The sequence below is a fragment of the Gopherus evgoodei genome, chromosome 2, assembly GCF_007399415.2.
Source record: "Gopherus evgoodei ecotype Sinaloan lineage chromosome 2, rGopEvg1_v1.p, whole genome shotgun sequence".
NCBI lineage: Eukaryota > Metazoa > Chordata > Testudines > Testudinidae > Gopherus > Gopherus evgoodei.
In genome coordinates this window covers 48507729-48525989 of record NC_044323.1, presented here as the reverse complement: position 1 = coordinate 48525989, position 18261 = coordinate 48507729, and the positions used below count along the sequence as shown (strand labels likewise).

The 18261-nt window shown below is 39.8% G+C and overlaps 1 protein-coding gene across 6 annotated transcripts in view; it reads right to left on the bottom strand.

Moving 5' to 3' along the window:
* The window catches only part of DYNC1I1 (dynein cytoplasmic 1 intermediate chain 1), a 240748-nt gene that overhangs the window by 102717 nt on the left and 119770 nt on the right, over positions 1-18261 (bottom strand). For all 6 annotated transcript variants that reach the window (XM_030550619.1, XM_030550615.1, XM_030550613.1 and 3 more), the window contains exon 7: positions 9846-9935. In XM_030550619.1, the coding sequence (XP_030406479.1) occupies positions 9846-9935 (90 nt within the window). The remainder of the gene's footprint in view (positions 1-9845; positions 9936-18261) is intronic.

Below are 18261 nucleotides of genomic sequence, written 5' to 3'. Positions count from 1 at the left end.
GACATTTTCAATATATTCCACCAGTTAAAAAACAGTCCTTACACGATGCACTGAATTTACTTTCCTCACAGGGTTTAATAACCTGTTCACAAACAATAACTTGAGCATGGATATAAGGAGAAAAGGAAATCGAGAAGTTCTTAAGAGTTCCAAAGCTAAATTCTGCTTTCAGTTTATGCCAGCCAATTCCAGTGATTTGTAATGCATTGCATGCGATCTCTATAATCTTATAAATCAAACATAGTAAACTGAATAGCTGTCTTTACCAATATGCCATTTTAAACTCTTAATCTTTGTTTTAGTTATATTAGCTACCTTGGGAAAAGGGTGCAGTATTTACCTTTGGAAAATGCCACAGGTGTCATTGAATTTACAACAAATTAATCCTGCCAATGGACCAGATTCCCCGCTGGTGAAGCTCTAATGATTTCAGTGCAGTTATGCCAGAAAAGAATTTGGCCCAACATTTGTAAATAGGCGTGCAAACAACATATCATAAAAGAATCAACAGCTAACAAAGTGTTCTTCTAAAACTACAGATTCCAACCGGTACCGATTAATAGCTGAATCAAAGGCCTTCTATGTTTGAACTGATTGTTCAGATTTCAATTGAAGTATTTATTTTTGAAAATATCTCACAGTCTCTCCAGGTCTTACTTGGTTAAATAGCAACAGCCCAAAGGTTAATTCAATATACATGAATTCACCTTGTATCTCTGAGAACACCTCGAGAGCACTGATATTAAACTGTAACTTCATACCTTGGTGTACCCTAACACTTAATGAAACTCAAAAAGACAGAGTTCAAAGCTACACTTTGAAACTATGTTCCACTTGCTGAGCTGTAGTATATAGGATTTTTGTTTCAAATACCAGATAGACACAGCTGTGCACACCCCTTTTGACATTTTCCCCCCAGTAGCTTTATGTTGGATTTTGGCCTTAGAAGGCTTGGCACCACGCTGCACCGAAGAGGACACAGGAAACCACATTTGCTCTCAGATACATGGATTCATTCAGGTAGCATGGAGGTAGCAAAAGCAGAATATTTATCTATGATTCTTATATAGCCCCCAGCACTGTAGAACCTGAACACTTTGCAGCCTTCACTGTGTTTATCGTCACAACACCCCTGTGAGATAAGCAAATACTATTATCCCCACTTTACAGATGTGGAACTGAAGCACAGAGAGACATGACTTGCCCAAGGTCTGTGGCAAAACAGGGAACCGAATCTGGGTTTCTCAAGTTCCAGACTACTGCCCTAACCACTGGACACCCTTCCTCTCTCTTACTAATGTTTGTCCTGTATAAGTCTGTCCTCCTCATCATAATTGCTCTACATGTTTAAACTGCAGGGCCAGTTCAGATAGTGTGGTCAAATATGCAGCAAGTCACTGGGGCCCATCATACCCCATAAAGGCTGAAATATTAGTGTGACGTTTACTGCTCATGTTCCAGTGTCATATGACTTGGAGTATGTGCAGCACTCTGAAAACAAGAGCTCTGAAATGACCTGGAAAAAGTCAGCGCAAGGAGAGGCACCGAATGTGATTCTGACCTTCCTTGATGGTACAAGAGAGGAAAGAACACCTGGGACCTGAGCCCTAAGTGGGACTAATTTTTAATCCTGCCCCAGTCCCACCCTGCAATGCCCACTCCCAACGGCTCCCGTATTGTTTCTTTCACTTTTATCCCACTTCCACCCGCAAAAATCTTAGATTCCGCAAAACCTGCAAGAGACACAGATTCTCCTATGCTACCAAAAACAAACAAACAAACAAACCAGTTGGTTAATATACACACATACACATACCCAGAATTTAGACACAATTTTTACCACTAAAAGAATAAAACAAATATTGTTTTAACCATGTAAAAAAAATAGGGCTGTCAAACAATTAAAAAAATAATCACAATTAATCATGAGATTAAAAAAATAGTTGCAATTAATTGCAGCTTTAATCACACAGTTGAACAATAATAGAATACCAATTTAAATTTATTATAAATATTTCTGGATGCTTTTCTACATTTTCAAATATATTGATTTCAATTACAACACAGAATACAAAGAGTACAGTGCTCATGTTATTTTATTATTTCTATTACAAGTATTTGCACTGTAAAAAAGTTTTTAAAATATAGTGCAATCTACAAGTCAAAGAATAAAAGGGCATATGATTATTTAGCATATCGGGCATATGAATAATTTGCAATGCGGGGTATAACAGTTCCATGTGAATGCCTGTTCTCACTTTCAGGTAATACTTTAAATAAGAAGTGGGCAGCATTATCTCTCATAAATGTAAACAATCTTGTTTGTCTTAGTGATTGCCTGAACAAGAAGTAGGACTGAGTGGACTTGTAGGCTCTAAAGTTTTATATAGTTTTGTTTTTGAGTGCAAAGATTGTGAAAAAAAATTCTACATTTGTAAATTGCACTTTCACAATAAAGAGATTGCACTACAGTATTTGTATGAGGTGAATTGAAAATTTTTCTCTCTTTTGTTTATCGCTTTTACAGTGCAAATATTTGTAATAAAAATAATAATATTAAGTGATGTGCATTTTGTATCCTGTGTTGTAACTGAAATCAATATATTTGAAAATGTAGAAAAACATCCAAAGATATTTATAATAAATTTAAATTGGTATTCTATTATTGTTTAACAGTGAGATTAAAATTGTGATTAGTTACAATTGTTTTTAATCTAGTTAATTTGTTTTGCATTAATCCCTTAAGTTAACTATGATTGACAGCCTTAAAAAACATTTTAACTCCTGGTATAATAGACGTCAAACCTCTTTCTATCCCTTGCTTAAATTTAAGTGTTAAAACCTTTATTTAAAAAAAAGAAAAACTTGCTTTACTTTGCTGAAATTCTATTTATGACAAATTGACAAGAGATCTAGTGTCTTCCGGCAAATTACTGATTAATTTGCCCACCCAGTCTGCCTGTCACAAAGTACATTTTACCTGCTCCTGCTATTATGGCAGCAGGTCCTGTGAGACCCACAGGATCCCAGTCCTGTGGCAGGGTTCTACTTGGGACCCCTCCTAACAGAGACTTTCAACTTTCCCTTTGATGAGGGGAATATACTGCCCACCCCAATACAGGCAATAGTCTGCTCAGTAACAAAGAACTCATTATTCCACACTGAAGACCATGTCATCTACTGCCCAGGGTGTAATCTTCTTTCTCTAGGCCAGTTAATCCAAGCTAACATGGGGGCCTATTAAATAGCTAAACACTAGGGTTACTTGAACTGGTCTAAACTTTCAGTTTGAAAGGCAAATTCTCTGCACAGCATCTGGTCCATAGACAGAGTGGGGATGAGGAAGATGCATGGGGTGTGGGCAAAATCCTACTGCCAGGAAACAGAGCAGCTGAGCAGTTAGTATGTGTAGCCTCTGTTGAAGCTCCATGATGCAATCCCTCTGTCTCCCCCAAGCCAGACACCTCCCTCCCACTATGCACTGTGATATTAGTGGTCCCTGTGGAGTTCCAAGGCAGGCAGGGGGATACACATCCCCTGCATGGCCTTCCTATGCAATGAAACTATTACTACAGCAGGAGGAAGTCTGTAATGAGACAAAATCCCAACCTCACCAAAGAACTGCTTTCCCAGCATCACAGACAACAAGCATGACAATACGGTGAAAAGGCATAAAAGGAGAGAAAATGAATGTGAAGGCAAATGGCAAACTAATTTTAAACTGCTCCAAATGATTAAAACTATCAGGTAAACCTAATCTTCTCTGCAGCCTGGAAATATAAATTCTTTACTTGGACATTTGCCAGCTATATATGCCCCTTCCTCCTCTACAAAAAAATCAGAAGAAGGGAGAAAGGAAAAAAATAAACAGCTTGAAAACTCCAGGGTGTTAATGGGCAATGAAGTATCAAAGGGGTAGCCGTGTTAGTCTGGATCTGTAAAAGCAGCAAAGGGTCCTGTGGTACCTTATAGGCTAACAGACATTTTGGAGCACGAGCTTTCATGGGTGAATACCCACTTCGTCAGATGCATGTAGTGAAATTTCCCGGGGCAGGTATATCTATGCAAGCAAGCTAGAGATAACAAGGTTAGTTCAATCAGGGAGGATGAGACCCTGTTCTGGCAGTTGAGGTGTGAAAACCAAGGGAGGAGAAACTGCTTTTGTAGTTGGCAAGCCATTCACAGTCTTTGTTTAATCCTGAGCTGATGGTGTCAAATTTGCAGATGAACTGAAGCTCAGCAGTTTCTCTTTGAAGTCTGGTCCTGAAGTGTTTTTGCTGCAGGATGGCCACCTTAAGGTCTGCTATAGGGAGATTGAAGTGTTCTACAGGTTTTGTATATTGCCATTCCTAATATGTGGGCAATGAAGACATGAATGGCTGTAGTTTTGCCTCAGCAAAATCTCCCTCCTAGCTAGGGATCATCCGTGTGATGCCAACAGTCTATTAAACCCTCTTCAATATCAGAAACACCTTGGTTAATGTTTGCACAACATAAACAAGCTTACCTCATTTTTCTTACGGACACACCAGATGCCCCAGGCAATATTAAGCTTCATATTTTAACCTTATTTTCTTGTTTCATTCGGCCGCCTCTGAAGTTTTATTTGAGGCGAGCTCTGATTACAAGAATGTTAATATCATTACTTTTTCTAATGCAAAACACTTCTGCAACTTGTGACAAATACAAGTATAAGCAGAAAACTGAAACACACATGGTTGCTCTTTTTAATATGAAGATTTTTCCACCCATTTATCTTTCAGAGCTACTTCCATTTCCCTCCAGATCCTTATCCCTGTATGACCATTACCTTGAATAAAATAAAAAGGTTCAATGCAATTTTCCACAATTTTTTCCCCTTCTGGCAGCTTCCAGATACTTTGATCTCAGCTTTCAAGAGACGCACAAATTTCTTCTGAGGAAACTAAGAGAAGCCTAAGTGGCTGATCAAAGTATTTTTTTTCCCCAGAGGCCTTGTTCACCTGGATGTGCCCATACCATCTTCACAAATTATATCTGACAATGCAATATTGGGCTTCAAATTTATTTATTATATAGATAAAAACAAAACATATATATAATTTTCATACCACTTTGATGTTTAACACAGGTTAAACAATATGATATTTAGTTTACCAGCATCAAGTGAATATATATGCTGATTCGCTGGAATTTAATAAAAATAGTTGTAAACAATGTGGACCAAATCCCTCCTTTAAAATGAGGAAACCCCATTCACTTTGTACTGAACTGGATAATGTGTATGTGCACCACTGTCTTCTACTGGATAGAACCAACACAGCTAAATAATGCATAGGCCCTATATTGCTGATTGCTAACAGATTTTTCTAGCATCTTATTAGATAGAAAGAGGGTACAAGTTCTATCCCCACTTTGACCATGAAGTTCTGATGGACCATAGCATGATGCATAATGACAACCATGAAATCCTAGGGGGCCATGAATTTATTATAACTTCAATGGGGTTGTATCATGTAACCATAAGCAGAATTTTGGCCTGATGTCTCTGGAGCTGTGTGGGATCGCAACAAAAGTCAATAAACTCTCTGTATACATTTTAGAATATCATTTTTAAAAATGGAGACAGACTATTTCAGAGGAGAAAATATGATGTGCATCCAGAAACCACAATGAAATATAGTCTACACTGAACCAAACGTCTTTTAAAAACTAAAAAAAACTGAATGAGACGTGAAGGCAACAGTTATTTAACATGTAGCTATGAAAGTTAATGGCATTTTATCACCTGAATTAAAATGATCCCTGAAGATTTCATTTTGCAGCATCTTGAGTCTTTTTTCCACAAATTTTAAACTGATGTATTTGGACATAAAAGAAAAAATGTACTTTGTCTACATAGGAACTCTCTTATAAATTTAGGAATGGACCTAAAAAAGGGTCCAGCCTTGTTCCCACCAGATGGGAGCAAAATTGGGTTAAATATAAACCAATAGTTTTGATGACAATATAAGTGAGAGGCTAATTCTGCAAACCTTAATCAGTCAGGGCCTGATTCTTTCCCCAATGGAGTCAAAGGGAGTTTATAAACATACAGAAGAAAATCTACATTTAAATAAATGCAAAGGAATATGAAATAGTTTCCTGCAGCCTAGCCCATTATGAAAGTCTGACTAAGTTACTAGCATCTATTCAAAAATATATCTGTTTAAAAAAAAAAAGGAATGAAACAGGAAGCAGTCTCATTGTGTTAGCATGCTACAACCAGAGATAGCACAGCTCTTCTTAGTACTGAACTTCTTTTGGGGGTGCGGGTGGAGGGCATGGTGAAAATTCATGCAACCTTTAGATTTATTCGCTAACAAGAACTGCAAAAATCTTCGACATAATCTTGTAAAATGCTGAGCAAACCCTGGCAGAACATGCCCTCATATCCTATTGATGGGCTATGCCCCTATTGTTTTTCCTGTGTTTCTGGCTACAGTTTCGTTGTTTTTCTTGATAGGGGCCATCAGGCTGCATTTCCGGTAAGATTTATTGTTCAAATGCAAGTCCCCTGTATTACACAACTGCTGATTCATATCAGCGGAGATGTTGAAGCATTTTCAGGTATTCTGAACACTCCTTACAAGCTTCTTATTTAATTTCTCTATTTCTGGTTAAGATTATTTTTCTCCAGTTATCTAACAAATTAGTTAAAGTCAATGAACTTTTCCTCTAAGGGTCTGTGTGATCAACTGTCAAAAACCAGGACATTTTGAAGTTAAGGGCTCTCTGTCCACAGCAGGTTCTTTTTGAACTTGTCTTCTGTTCCTTCTAGACACAACATGGGGCCTGATTCTGCAAACCTAAAGTTTGAGTTTGATGCAAGTAAGGAAAGCAAGATTAGGTCCACCAATGTTTAAACACAGTGCAGAGGTGCTATTTAAATGTGATTTTTTAATTTTATTCTATTGAAGTTCCTTTCAGAACATTCCACTGAAAATGATAAAATGTGGATTATTTACCTATAATTACTTCTGACCCTCTTCCACGGAAAATATATGGATAAATAAATAAATGCTCCAGCCTTTAGGTAAATGAACACTTAAGCACACATTAGTGACTCAGTTAGATAGACCTTCAAAACTATTATTGGGCCTGCTGAGTTAGAGTCTGTCTTCAGTAAAAATCTCTGGTGATTTTTTTTTTAAAGGTTTATGGCAGGCAGGAAATATGGTGAATAATACTTTGACCATTTTGATTTTAGCAACTAAGGGATTCTTTCATTACAATGATAATTAAATATTAAAATAGGACATGATCCAGAAGTTATAAGAACATAAGAATGGTCTATCTAGCCTTGTATCCTGTCTTGCGACAGAGGCCAATGCCAGATACGTCAGATGGAATTGACAGTTCAATTTTTGAGTATTCCATCCCCTGTCATCCTGTTAGAGGTTTAGAGACTTCCAGATCATGGGGTTGCATCCCTGACTATCTTGGCTAATAGCCACTGATGGACCTATCCTCCATGAACTTATCAAATTCTTTTTTGAACCTGTCCTTTCTCTGTCTTGTCTATTTAGGACCTGATCCTGCAATTTAAATGCACAACTGGACTGTGTCTCCCATGAGAAGCCTCACTGACTTCAAAACAGAAAAAAGGTTAGATGCCAAACTCAATCCTTGCCCTGAACAGCTGACAGACAGTCCAAAGCCCTGATTTTGCAATTTAAACGCTCGGTGGACTGCTGCCTCTATGCAGAGGCCTGTTGATGTTGATGGAGCTCCACACAGATGCAGCATTCCTCCTACACATTGTAAATTGCAGGATTAGGGCCTTATATTAGAAGCTCTGTAGGGCAAGGACTGTCTCTTACGAAGTGAATGGCAGGGAGAATGATGGGACCTGGGAACAGCACCACAGTCTCTGTCTGTCAGTTGTGTGTTGTGACAAGCACTGATGCCAATGGATCCTCACAGAGGTAGATCCCTGCCTGCCCCCAGTGTGATCTTCTGTGGAAGCTTGTATGGGGCCAGTGCAGTAGCCCTCTCCTTGATGAATAGACACCTTTGTGCTGCCACTCTGTTCTTGGTGCCTCAGTGCAGTCCTTATGCGAGGCGTAAGTGGTGCATACAGCACAGAGCTGGCCCGCTATACCGTTGTTGAATTATAGCCTTTGTTGTCATTATGAAATAGACCAATAACAGATACTGATCCTGCATACACTTATGCATGTGACTAGTCCCATTGAAGCTAATGGCACTACTCCTGTGGGTAAAATTAAGCACACGCACATACTTGGGCACCTATAATCCATGAAGAAAAGCTCCAATTTCCTTTGGAAAAGACCTGAAACTCTGAGAAAGTATGTCACTAATGTCTTGCTGGCTTAAAGGAAAATGAAACATAACAGGGTCAATCTATTATTTTTTTTATACTGAACCCACTTTTGAGTTATACACATGAAAAAATTGTCTGTCTCCCTTTCTCCCCCTCATGATTCGTACACTTTACACTCCTATAACTCACACAAGCCCAAGCTGATTTTGTTTTAAATCTGTTTAAAAAAAAAGTGTTCCCTGAGCTGAAACCAAATTTCAGCCCAGAGCAAATTTTTACGGCTAGGTTATAAATCCCTGAAAAACAGGATTCATAATGGAAGTGCTGACACAGCCTTAACTACTACATAGCAGTGTGAATGGCGCCACTATAATATCTATTAGAGATTCTTTAAAAAGTTTGCAAAATATTGTCTTGCCTTGCAGAAAAAAAGAAGCCAGGGTACTTAATGCCAACATAAACATGCTTTTAACCCATTATGTGCTAATTTGCAGAAAACCCATTAATTCTGAATAAGGCTCACAGAGTGCAGCACCGGCAGGAAATGTTCTTCTAAACTCCTGTTTGACTTGTAACATGGTTTTAATCACTTCCATGAAACACAAAAGATGGCTTCAGACTCTGAGTTTTGCTCAGAGCACGAGAAGAGGGATTTCATTAGAAAGGCAAACGAGATCGTTTAGGGTTGAAAAGAGAGAGAAATAGACCAAACATCATTTGATTCACAGCATTTAATGCTCATCATCGGCATGCTGCTATTTTACTTCTGCCACCACAAGTCAAGTTTGTTTACTGTCCAGCAAGAGTGAATTTATTCATTGTTTTAACACCTCCCCAAGACTATTTCATTTGCAGCAGATACCGTGCTCTATTTTGAATTCTGCGGTGTGAGTGTCACAAAGCCCATTGCCATCAAAACTTTACACATCGATCGCTCACATGAGATCTGGCCTCTGTTAGTCAAGGAAGGAAGTCAGTGGCAATATGAAACACTTCCACAAGACTAAACTATAACAAAGAACTAGAAGATGTTAGTGATGGCACTCATTCAGATATAACATAGGTACAGAAAAGGCTCGCTTGCAAGTATGTGGAAAACTAAAATAAATAGATATTTTTAGGACTCTAGGGTTTTTTCCCTTCTGTTCACATCTGTCCACCGTCTCTCTTCCTCCTAGATTCCAAATATAAGCATTGGGATTCCCTTTATGTGGCAGTGGAATGGAAAGTCCATGACTCAACATACACTGAACACTTTCCATGGTATGCAGCAACTTGCAGAGAATTCCTGATATAATGCAGGAAAATTGTCTGAACAGCATCTTTTGCTTATGCTTCAAGTCTGTCAGATCCATTAACTGGGTTCTCCAGATACAGCTTCCTTCTGCACCATATTTCTTTTATGTCACTAATCTAGATCTGAGTAAATGTATTTATTGTTTTCAAATTTCTTGGGCTGCTACTTGGGACTACTGCCAATATTTGCAGGATGGAGCACTCAAAAATGATAACAAAATCCTTTTTCTTTTTTAATACATACCTTCTTTCACCTCGTGTTTCTGTTCTTGATTTTCCATCTCTGAGTCATTTCGTGCTTTGGGTTCCACAATCTCATCATCGTCTTCATCCTCTAGAAAAAAGAAATAAAGAATTGTAACATTCCGTTTCAGGGGGAGAGGGTTCCTTTTGGACTTGTAGCCATTGAACCTGTTAGTAAGTAAATAAATTCCCTACAAATGTCCTTCTCAGAAAGTTCTCAAAAATCAGAAAGACAATATTCTAGCATAAACCACCTGCTACTGTCATTCCCTGTGGCAACTTTCTATCTCAAATGTTTTAAGAATGCCTCTCTGACCTCCAAGACGATTTCTTGGCTGGCATAGGAATAGATGGAAACACGTTTTAGCCTGGCAACAATTCCACAAGTGGAACACCTGTTATCCAGACACCTCATTTCCAATTCAATTCTCACCAGATTAATTTGTCTTCTGACCTACCGGAAAGGGTTAAATAGATGTCTGACCTCAGGTCAGATGCCAGTGGCAAGCAAACAAGCATAGTACAGTTCTGAAAAGTCATCACCATCAGATGGAAGAACACAGCAACCAAAAGTGGCATATGCAGTTTGAGAACGGTTCTTGCATTAATATGAATTTAATGAATGCTTAAAATTGACACATGTCAGTTACTAATGCCAGATGTTTTATTGCCCTTTTCTGACCTATGTAAATCTTTCTCTCTCTTTCTGTACCCCTCCCTCATTCATATATTCCCCTTTTTCCTGGAAGGGCAAAACTGTTAATTCTTTTCATTATGTTTGTCTGAAGTTACAAGGGATATGATTGTTCAGACCAATGCTCAGTGCTCTGGAGATTACAAGAACGCAACTTGCACCCAAAAGCTCTAAAAGCAATCCAAACTTCACCAAAGGGTAAGCTCTGTCTTGTTCCTAGCAAAAGCAATGCAATGCATTCCCCAGTTCACAGGTGCTGCACAAAGCAAGGCATACACCTGGAAAAGTGACTGTGGTGAACAGAAAAAGAGGCATAATCAAGACAAAGTAGTCTGCACTGCATGACTTTGTTCCATACACACAAATTGGGATCTAGATATTGTGGTGCCTTATAAATGCAATACATTTGAAAGCCTAAGAACAGACAATGTGGAACAGGGATCTAAGGTAACCATGAAAAGCCATACATGAGCTACTGGGCTATAGTAAATATCATGTGGGAATGATTTAGGGGAAGGGCATTGGTCTCCACAGTTGCACAAAGCAGGATAATTGAGCATCAACACAATACTGGAGTCTTTCTTTACATGGGAGAATGCATAGTGTGTATTCTGATTTCCTGTACCTTTTGACCTGTGTAATATGTACCCACGGCATGGCAGTCCTCTGTAAGAGTGCTGTGGTTCCTTTGCGACTCTGCCATCAGCCTGCTTATTGACATATGGCTCTCTATTGTGTGGCACTTCTACAGACATGCTCACTGGATCTTTGACCTGATAATGTACCTGTAGATCCTGCAATTGTGGCGTCCGGCAATTCTAACACCAGCATGTTAACATAGGGCCTGGAAGTAGGATTGTGGTGTGTCATGATTATCAAACTGCGTAGTTACTGGCACCTTCTTCTAATGCAGCTGGCTACAGTCAGATGTCAGTGCTGACAGGCTGTGTTCAGCCAACAGTGATGCATAGTTGTACTGGGTTTCAACTGCATAATGGGCATCAGACCATTCACACCATTTCGCCTACCCAGGAACCTTTCCCTGATGCCTATGAAATGTCTCATTACCTGAGCCCAGGCTGGTTACTAGCTGATGTCACAGACATAGCATATGGGGTAGCCAGGCACTGCAAAGAAACACCACAGCATTGCTAGGTCCATTGTTTACTCTTGTCTGGCCATGGCATCCATCAGTAACTTGCACCCACTGCCACAGATCATAGGAGGGGACAGGAGAGGAATTTCAGACAGGAGGAGACAACAGCGTATTCCTACACATACACGTCATTAGCCTGTGATGGAAGAGAAGCAGGAGCTGCCACTGCAACCAGCTGGGGAGCACACAAGAAGCTCCAACTCCCTCCAGATTTTCGGGCCTGACTATGGGGGAAGTCCCTCTCATTGGTTGCTTTCCCCCACTGCCCCTCCTCCTGCAGGAGAGCAGCCAATCAGAGCTGCTGAAAGGCGCAGGCAAGCTCCATCCTCCTCCCCTAAGGAGCCATGCTCACAGGAGGGAGGATAAGGGATGAGGGAACAGACAGAGCTCAGCAGCTCAGGTACATTCTGCTCCCTCCTCTATCTTGTGAGCAATGAAACAGGACAGTCCTTCTGTCCCTCCCTCCACACCTACAACACGCAGTCTGGAAGGGATGGAGGGGACCATGCAGCAATCCCCCCAGGCCTAGCAGGGGGCAATGAAGACTTGTGGCATGCCAGGGGAGCAGAGGTGAGGCAGGGGGTGTAGAATTGATGTGAATTGGTGAGAGCAGAGCTGAGGGGGAAGAATTAATTGCTGGCCAGGGGGGAGAGCTCATGCAGTGGCAGCCAAAATTGCCTTAATAAATTTGGCAACTCTTATTGTCACATACACTGTGGGTGGGCAGAGAGAATTCAAATACCAAAAGATAAAAAATAATAATTTAAAAACTCATATTTGGGAGGTTAATTCAGGATTTTGAAACGTTGGGGTTGGCAATACTGATACACACACATGCAGATACACATGTATATGGTCTAAATGTAAGGTTGCCTCACGGTTTTATTGCAAATCTTGCAATACTTTGGTGTTTTTCTTTAAAGCCCCAGCTCCCATTATCAAATGATTACATGAGAACCTCTGCTTTCATTGTTTTAAATAGGGGAGTGTCTCTCCCTCATGTTTGCTGAGTAAAGCTTCAAATATTCACCTTAAAGGTTCAAATCCCAGAAGGCAAAAAACCCACCACTCCAACCATATTTATTATTTTGCAAAATCTCATGATTTTTAGACCCAGCTCATGATCTTTTGATCTGACTCATGATGCTTGAACAGTTGGGGTCAGCAATGCAGTGAAAATAGAATATGGTATTGTGGGCAACTTTCAGGATGAGAGGAGCCAAACTCATTTATGGATCCAGCTCCTTAACCCTCCCATTGTGGGCTCCACATGACTCTGCCCACCAGCCTCTCCCTGTGGGGAAACGCAGGCTTGACTATTGGATGCAGGAGTGGAATTCAACTCTGGCATTTTTTGAAGTAGATTTTTCCACTGCTTGTTCCCTCCCCCGCACTTTGGGAATGATCTGTGAACCAAGAAAAAACATGTATAAGTGAGCAGAAGATGACATGTATGCAATATTTCCTAAAGCATACGTATGCAAAATTAATACTGGGAGTTCTGTTTCTACATCTGCACACAAAAAGCTTTCTTTCTTAATGCAAGTCCTTTTATGTAATAGATGCTGTTTCTTTAGATTCAATTTCAGAAAGAAAAATAACCAAATATTTTTACAATATGTGAAATACTTCTTCTAAGAAAAGTTGAAAATTTCAGTTTACAGATGCATGTCAGTATATTAATTTTGCTTGAGTGGGAGTCTTAAGGGCGTATAATAAATTACACATAGGGTATAAGGTGCATGCATGAGAGTGTTTTTATACACACACACATACTCAAACAAACCTACATTTAGGGCTTGTCTACACTACACAGCTTTTAGCGACAAGGCTGTGTCGACACAGCCTTGTCGCTAAAAGTCGGTGTGTGTGAATATTCTCTGTCGGTATTTTGTGCTGAAAAAATACTTCCAGCCCTGCGAGCGGCGTTAGCTCTGTTGGCAGGAGAGTGCTCCTGCCGACAAAGCCGCGTTCACACTGCCACTTGCGTCAGCAAAACTTTTGTCTTTCCCGGGGGGGCATTTTTTAAGTACCCGAAAGACAAAAGTTTTGTCCACAACGTCACAGTGCAGACAAGCCCTAAGAGAATGTTAAGGCTGCAAAGCTAAATACTGCAAAGATGGGAAATGCCAGAATTAAGATTGAGTGTGGAATATTAATTCAGCACCCTTATGCATATGCATTATGGCATAATTCTGGAATTTCTTAACTTTTGAGTGTTTAGCCTCATTTTTTGGATGCCCAACATGAGATTCCTGGGCTCAGAACTGCAGAAGCGCTGTGTGCTCACAGCTGCAGCTGAGGTCAATTGGAGCTGTGCTCTGAACTTACAAAATATAATAAAAATGCTATGTACCCTGAAAACCTAAGTGGCTCAAGTTGGGCACCCAGTATTAGTGTACGTCTCTTACTGCTTTGTGTTTCCCTCCCCAGCTGTACAATGGGGATAACAGTAATTATACCTTCACCTCACAGGTGTGATATAAAGATAAATTATTATTTAAAGTTTGTGAAGCACTCAGATACTATGGTGATGAGTGACATAGAACCAAACACCCAGGAGAAGATAAAAGAGTGCAGGGTTTGGCTAATGTATTAAATAAGACCTGACACCACACATTGAATTAAAAGGATAAAAATGCATTAACTGAATGATATAGGAGTTCTCTGGAAAAAATAGTAGGTGATTATGTCATTATTTATTATTTATTTGTATTACGGTGATGCCTAGCAGCCCGTCATGGACTGGGACCCCTCTGTGTTAGGTGCTGTACAAACACAGAACAAAAAGACAGTCCCTTTCCACAATGCCCACAATGCCCTCAAAATGGGGCTGAATTAAGGGTGCACAGGCAAACTTACTTCTTGCATTCCTACCTTTGCTTGGCTTTGCATCCTTAACATTCTCCATAGATGGTTCTTTTGGATGTTCGGATACACACACATTCATATAGTTTAGAATACTGGTTTGAAACTGAACTTACATGAAAACATTGGAAAGTTCTGAGTCCACTTTCCTGTATTTTTCTAAGCAGTGACAAATATTAATGTTACACTTTTCTTATGGGAAAGTTTGTGGCTGTCTATATTCTGACTAAATTTTAAAACCAAGAAAAAGTGCATGCAAATTGGAACCATTTTGCAACCCACAGACCCTCTCTCTTTTGTCAGGGCTATTCAATGGCCCTTTGCCATTCAAGCTGAGTCTTGATCCAGCATATTGGTAATAGAGCTCTTTGTATAACTTGATTTTGAGTTATCACTGTGGATCTCTAAAACTGAATAAACTACTGATCTAAAAATAGTATTTTTAAGTCATTCTCGGTATGTTTTGAGGCATTCATTGAAAAATAAGGGACCATCACCTCTCCCTTCTCTCTGTTGATCAACAGAATACCTCTAATTTGCTTCAGGGATTATGTAGCCTTGTGAATTGTGCCTTGCATGTCAAAGGGAAAGAGCTGAAGGTGACACTTTTACTGTTTTTTTCTATCAGTGAAATAAGAGGTTCATTTGTTTTTAGTACCTGGCTATAGCAATACCTGTCCCCAGATTTATCTGATCTGAAATATTCCAGGCCAAATTTTTCCAGAAGAGAGGTGGACACTCTCCATATCAGAAGTGTGTATACAGGCTCACCCACAGTTTCACACATAACTGCTACCACTGCACATCCAAACAGGTAGTTAGGGCTGAAACTCACCTAAGAGCAAGGAACTCAGCCCTGGGGACCACGTCAGACCCACTTTAGCACTCTGCAAAAGGCTGGATATAGAAGAGAGGGCCACCTGGGGAAGGGTCATCCCAAGCCTGCCCCAAATAGGCCCACAGAGAAAGAGCCATTGCGGATGAATCTGTGGAAGGACTAACGGATCCAGTGACCCATTGGATAGGCCATAGAGGGAAAATGGTCTCTACTGAAGCCAGCAGTAGTAGTAATAGTATTTATATTATGGCAGTGCCCAAAGACTCAGTCAGGATTGGGGCCCTATTGTCTGGGCCCCAGAAAAGAAATAATCCCCTGCCCAGAGGGATAGGCTGGAATAGCAGTCCCACCTGCAGGCTGGGAGTATGAATTCCACCCAGCTCTGATGGAGTCCCTTGGGCAAAGCCCTATCACTTGAGTTTTATGTGGCAATAGCTGAATTTCTCCATAAGTGCCCAGCTATTCGTTACTCGGTTGGAATATGCAGTGGCAGTAAGTATGCATGCACATGCAGGTGGGCCCATGCGTTGTGAACACAAGTGGGCTTCTGCCTTTCAAAGTGGGCTTCTGCCCTGTATGCGGTATGTTTAAAAAAATAACTTTTCAACAGCATAAACATGTGTAGTCTACCCCTCCATTCACACTACTGTAAATCAGGAGTAACTCCACTGAAGCCCCTGGTACAAAACCCATGGAAGTGAAATCACAATCAGAACCCTGATGTGTATGAAAGAAGCCATATTAGAAGACTTAGTGCTAGTAACAATATCTAGCTGTCACACAGTGCTTTTCATCCCTAGATCTTAAAGCACTATAGAAAGGAGGCCAGTGTCATTAACCCCAGTTCACAGATGCGAAAACTGAGGCACAGAGAAGGGAAGTTACTTGCCCAGTATCACCCAACAGGCCAATATCAGAGCCACGAATAGAACCCAGGTCTCCTGAGTAGCAGGGCAGCATTCACAAGGCCACACAGCCTCTCACTGTAAATGTAACTTTTCTCATTGTCAGTGATTCTGTTACCCGTTGCGGTTAAACAAGATGTTCTGCCATTTAGACAATGGAACCAGACCAGGGACTGGTTGACATAGTTAGTGGCTTGACGTAGTTAGACCTAACAAGCTCTTCCTCCCCAGTTCAGAGCTCTGTGACTCGATGAGGGAGACAGTTAGACCTAACTGCACCTTGCTGGATTCAAGCCTAAACTACTCCTTTCTAACACGGCACTTTGGATAGATCCCATGGCCCTGATTTTCAGCTGGGCACCATCTGGCACAAACAACTGTGCTCATAGTTTCACACTCACAAGAAACTGAGGGAGGAAGTGGTAATACTTAGACATATGACTACCTCTTGGAAATAGGTGGTTAGAATGTCCAGGTGTCATCAAGTCCTCCAACAGTTCACTGAGGGCACAACATTAAAGGCTGCCCCAGAAAATCAGGCCCCACATCTGTATCTGACTGAACTATTTATTATCTATCTGGGCTAAAGGGTTTTGAATCATTATTATTTTATTTAGTTCTACATCACGAAAAAGCACAGTAGGCACATTCAGTACAAACAGAAAGAAAATGTTTCCTGTCTCAAAGAATTTATAATCTAATTTTAATCTAATGTAATCACATATAAGATTACATATAAGAAGATGTTTGTTTATGTTTTATTTCTCGAGGTGTGTGTTTCTCACGTTAGACTGTCTAATTTTTAAATGTTTGCCTTTTAGTATGTGGTTTCTGTTTCTATGCAGTTAGCAGAGTTACTGCTCAAATAGTTTACAAAGCAGCTAAATATTTTGTAAAGATTTATGTAAAGCAAAACTCCTGCCTACTGATATATGCACCACCAATTCAACAGCAGGCAGCATGCCCCCCTGTATTGCTCCCTTAGGTATGGGATTTACACCTCCACAGACCTGCACCTTTGAGACTAGTTAAGAAGTCACAATTCCTGTGTATTGTTTTCTGTATCAAGAGCTATGCTGAATTACATTGACAGCACAATTTTTAATTCTGTGTAGTTACAAATGATCCCTTTATTAATAACATGCCTTTAAAATTACAATTTATTCACATCAAAATAATATATTTTACTCTATGAGTCACAGTGTGTCTATGAGAATCTAGTAGGTTATTATACAGAGTCTTTGACATAAAGAATCAGCTGTATGTATGGCATGTTTAACTCTAACAAATCCAAGTGTCTTCACACACACTTGATACTAGCAACTGTGAAATACCAGAAATAGTTGCATAATTATTATACTTATGACTGTACAAAATAATTTTGCTGTTACTGATGTGAATGAATTACAAATAGAGCAAGCTAGGAAAAATGAGTCGTGTTTATATTGACATAAGTCTGGATCTGAAACAAGTTGAATAGTGTGGGTAGATACATTGGGGGGAGCATAACCATTATCTTTCCTTTTAGATTATATTACTTGCATCATTAGCAAAATATGCAACAAATATTCAAACATATGCTTTTGTATTATGACTGCCTGATGTTGTATATGTTTGAAAAACTATCATTTGAAATCTGGCTTGATGTCATTTCTCGTATGGCATGAAAGAACAATTTATACTTTGGAAATAAGTCCAGTTTCCCACTTTCATCAGGCGGTTCTTTGAAATAAGCAGGGAATTAATTCATCTGTGAATTTTGTTTGCTAAATGGGATGCGAGATCAGATGTACAGTGGGTACCCTTTAGTCATCACAGATGGAAATAGTCTTGTGTGCCGGCAAGCCTTAGCAGTAGGAAAAGCCTACTGAAATGTATTCTGGTTAGCTAAAGTGCAGAATAACGTCCACTGCTTAGTACCAGAAAAACAGAGATGAACAATTCTTTGCCTAAATA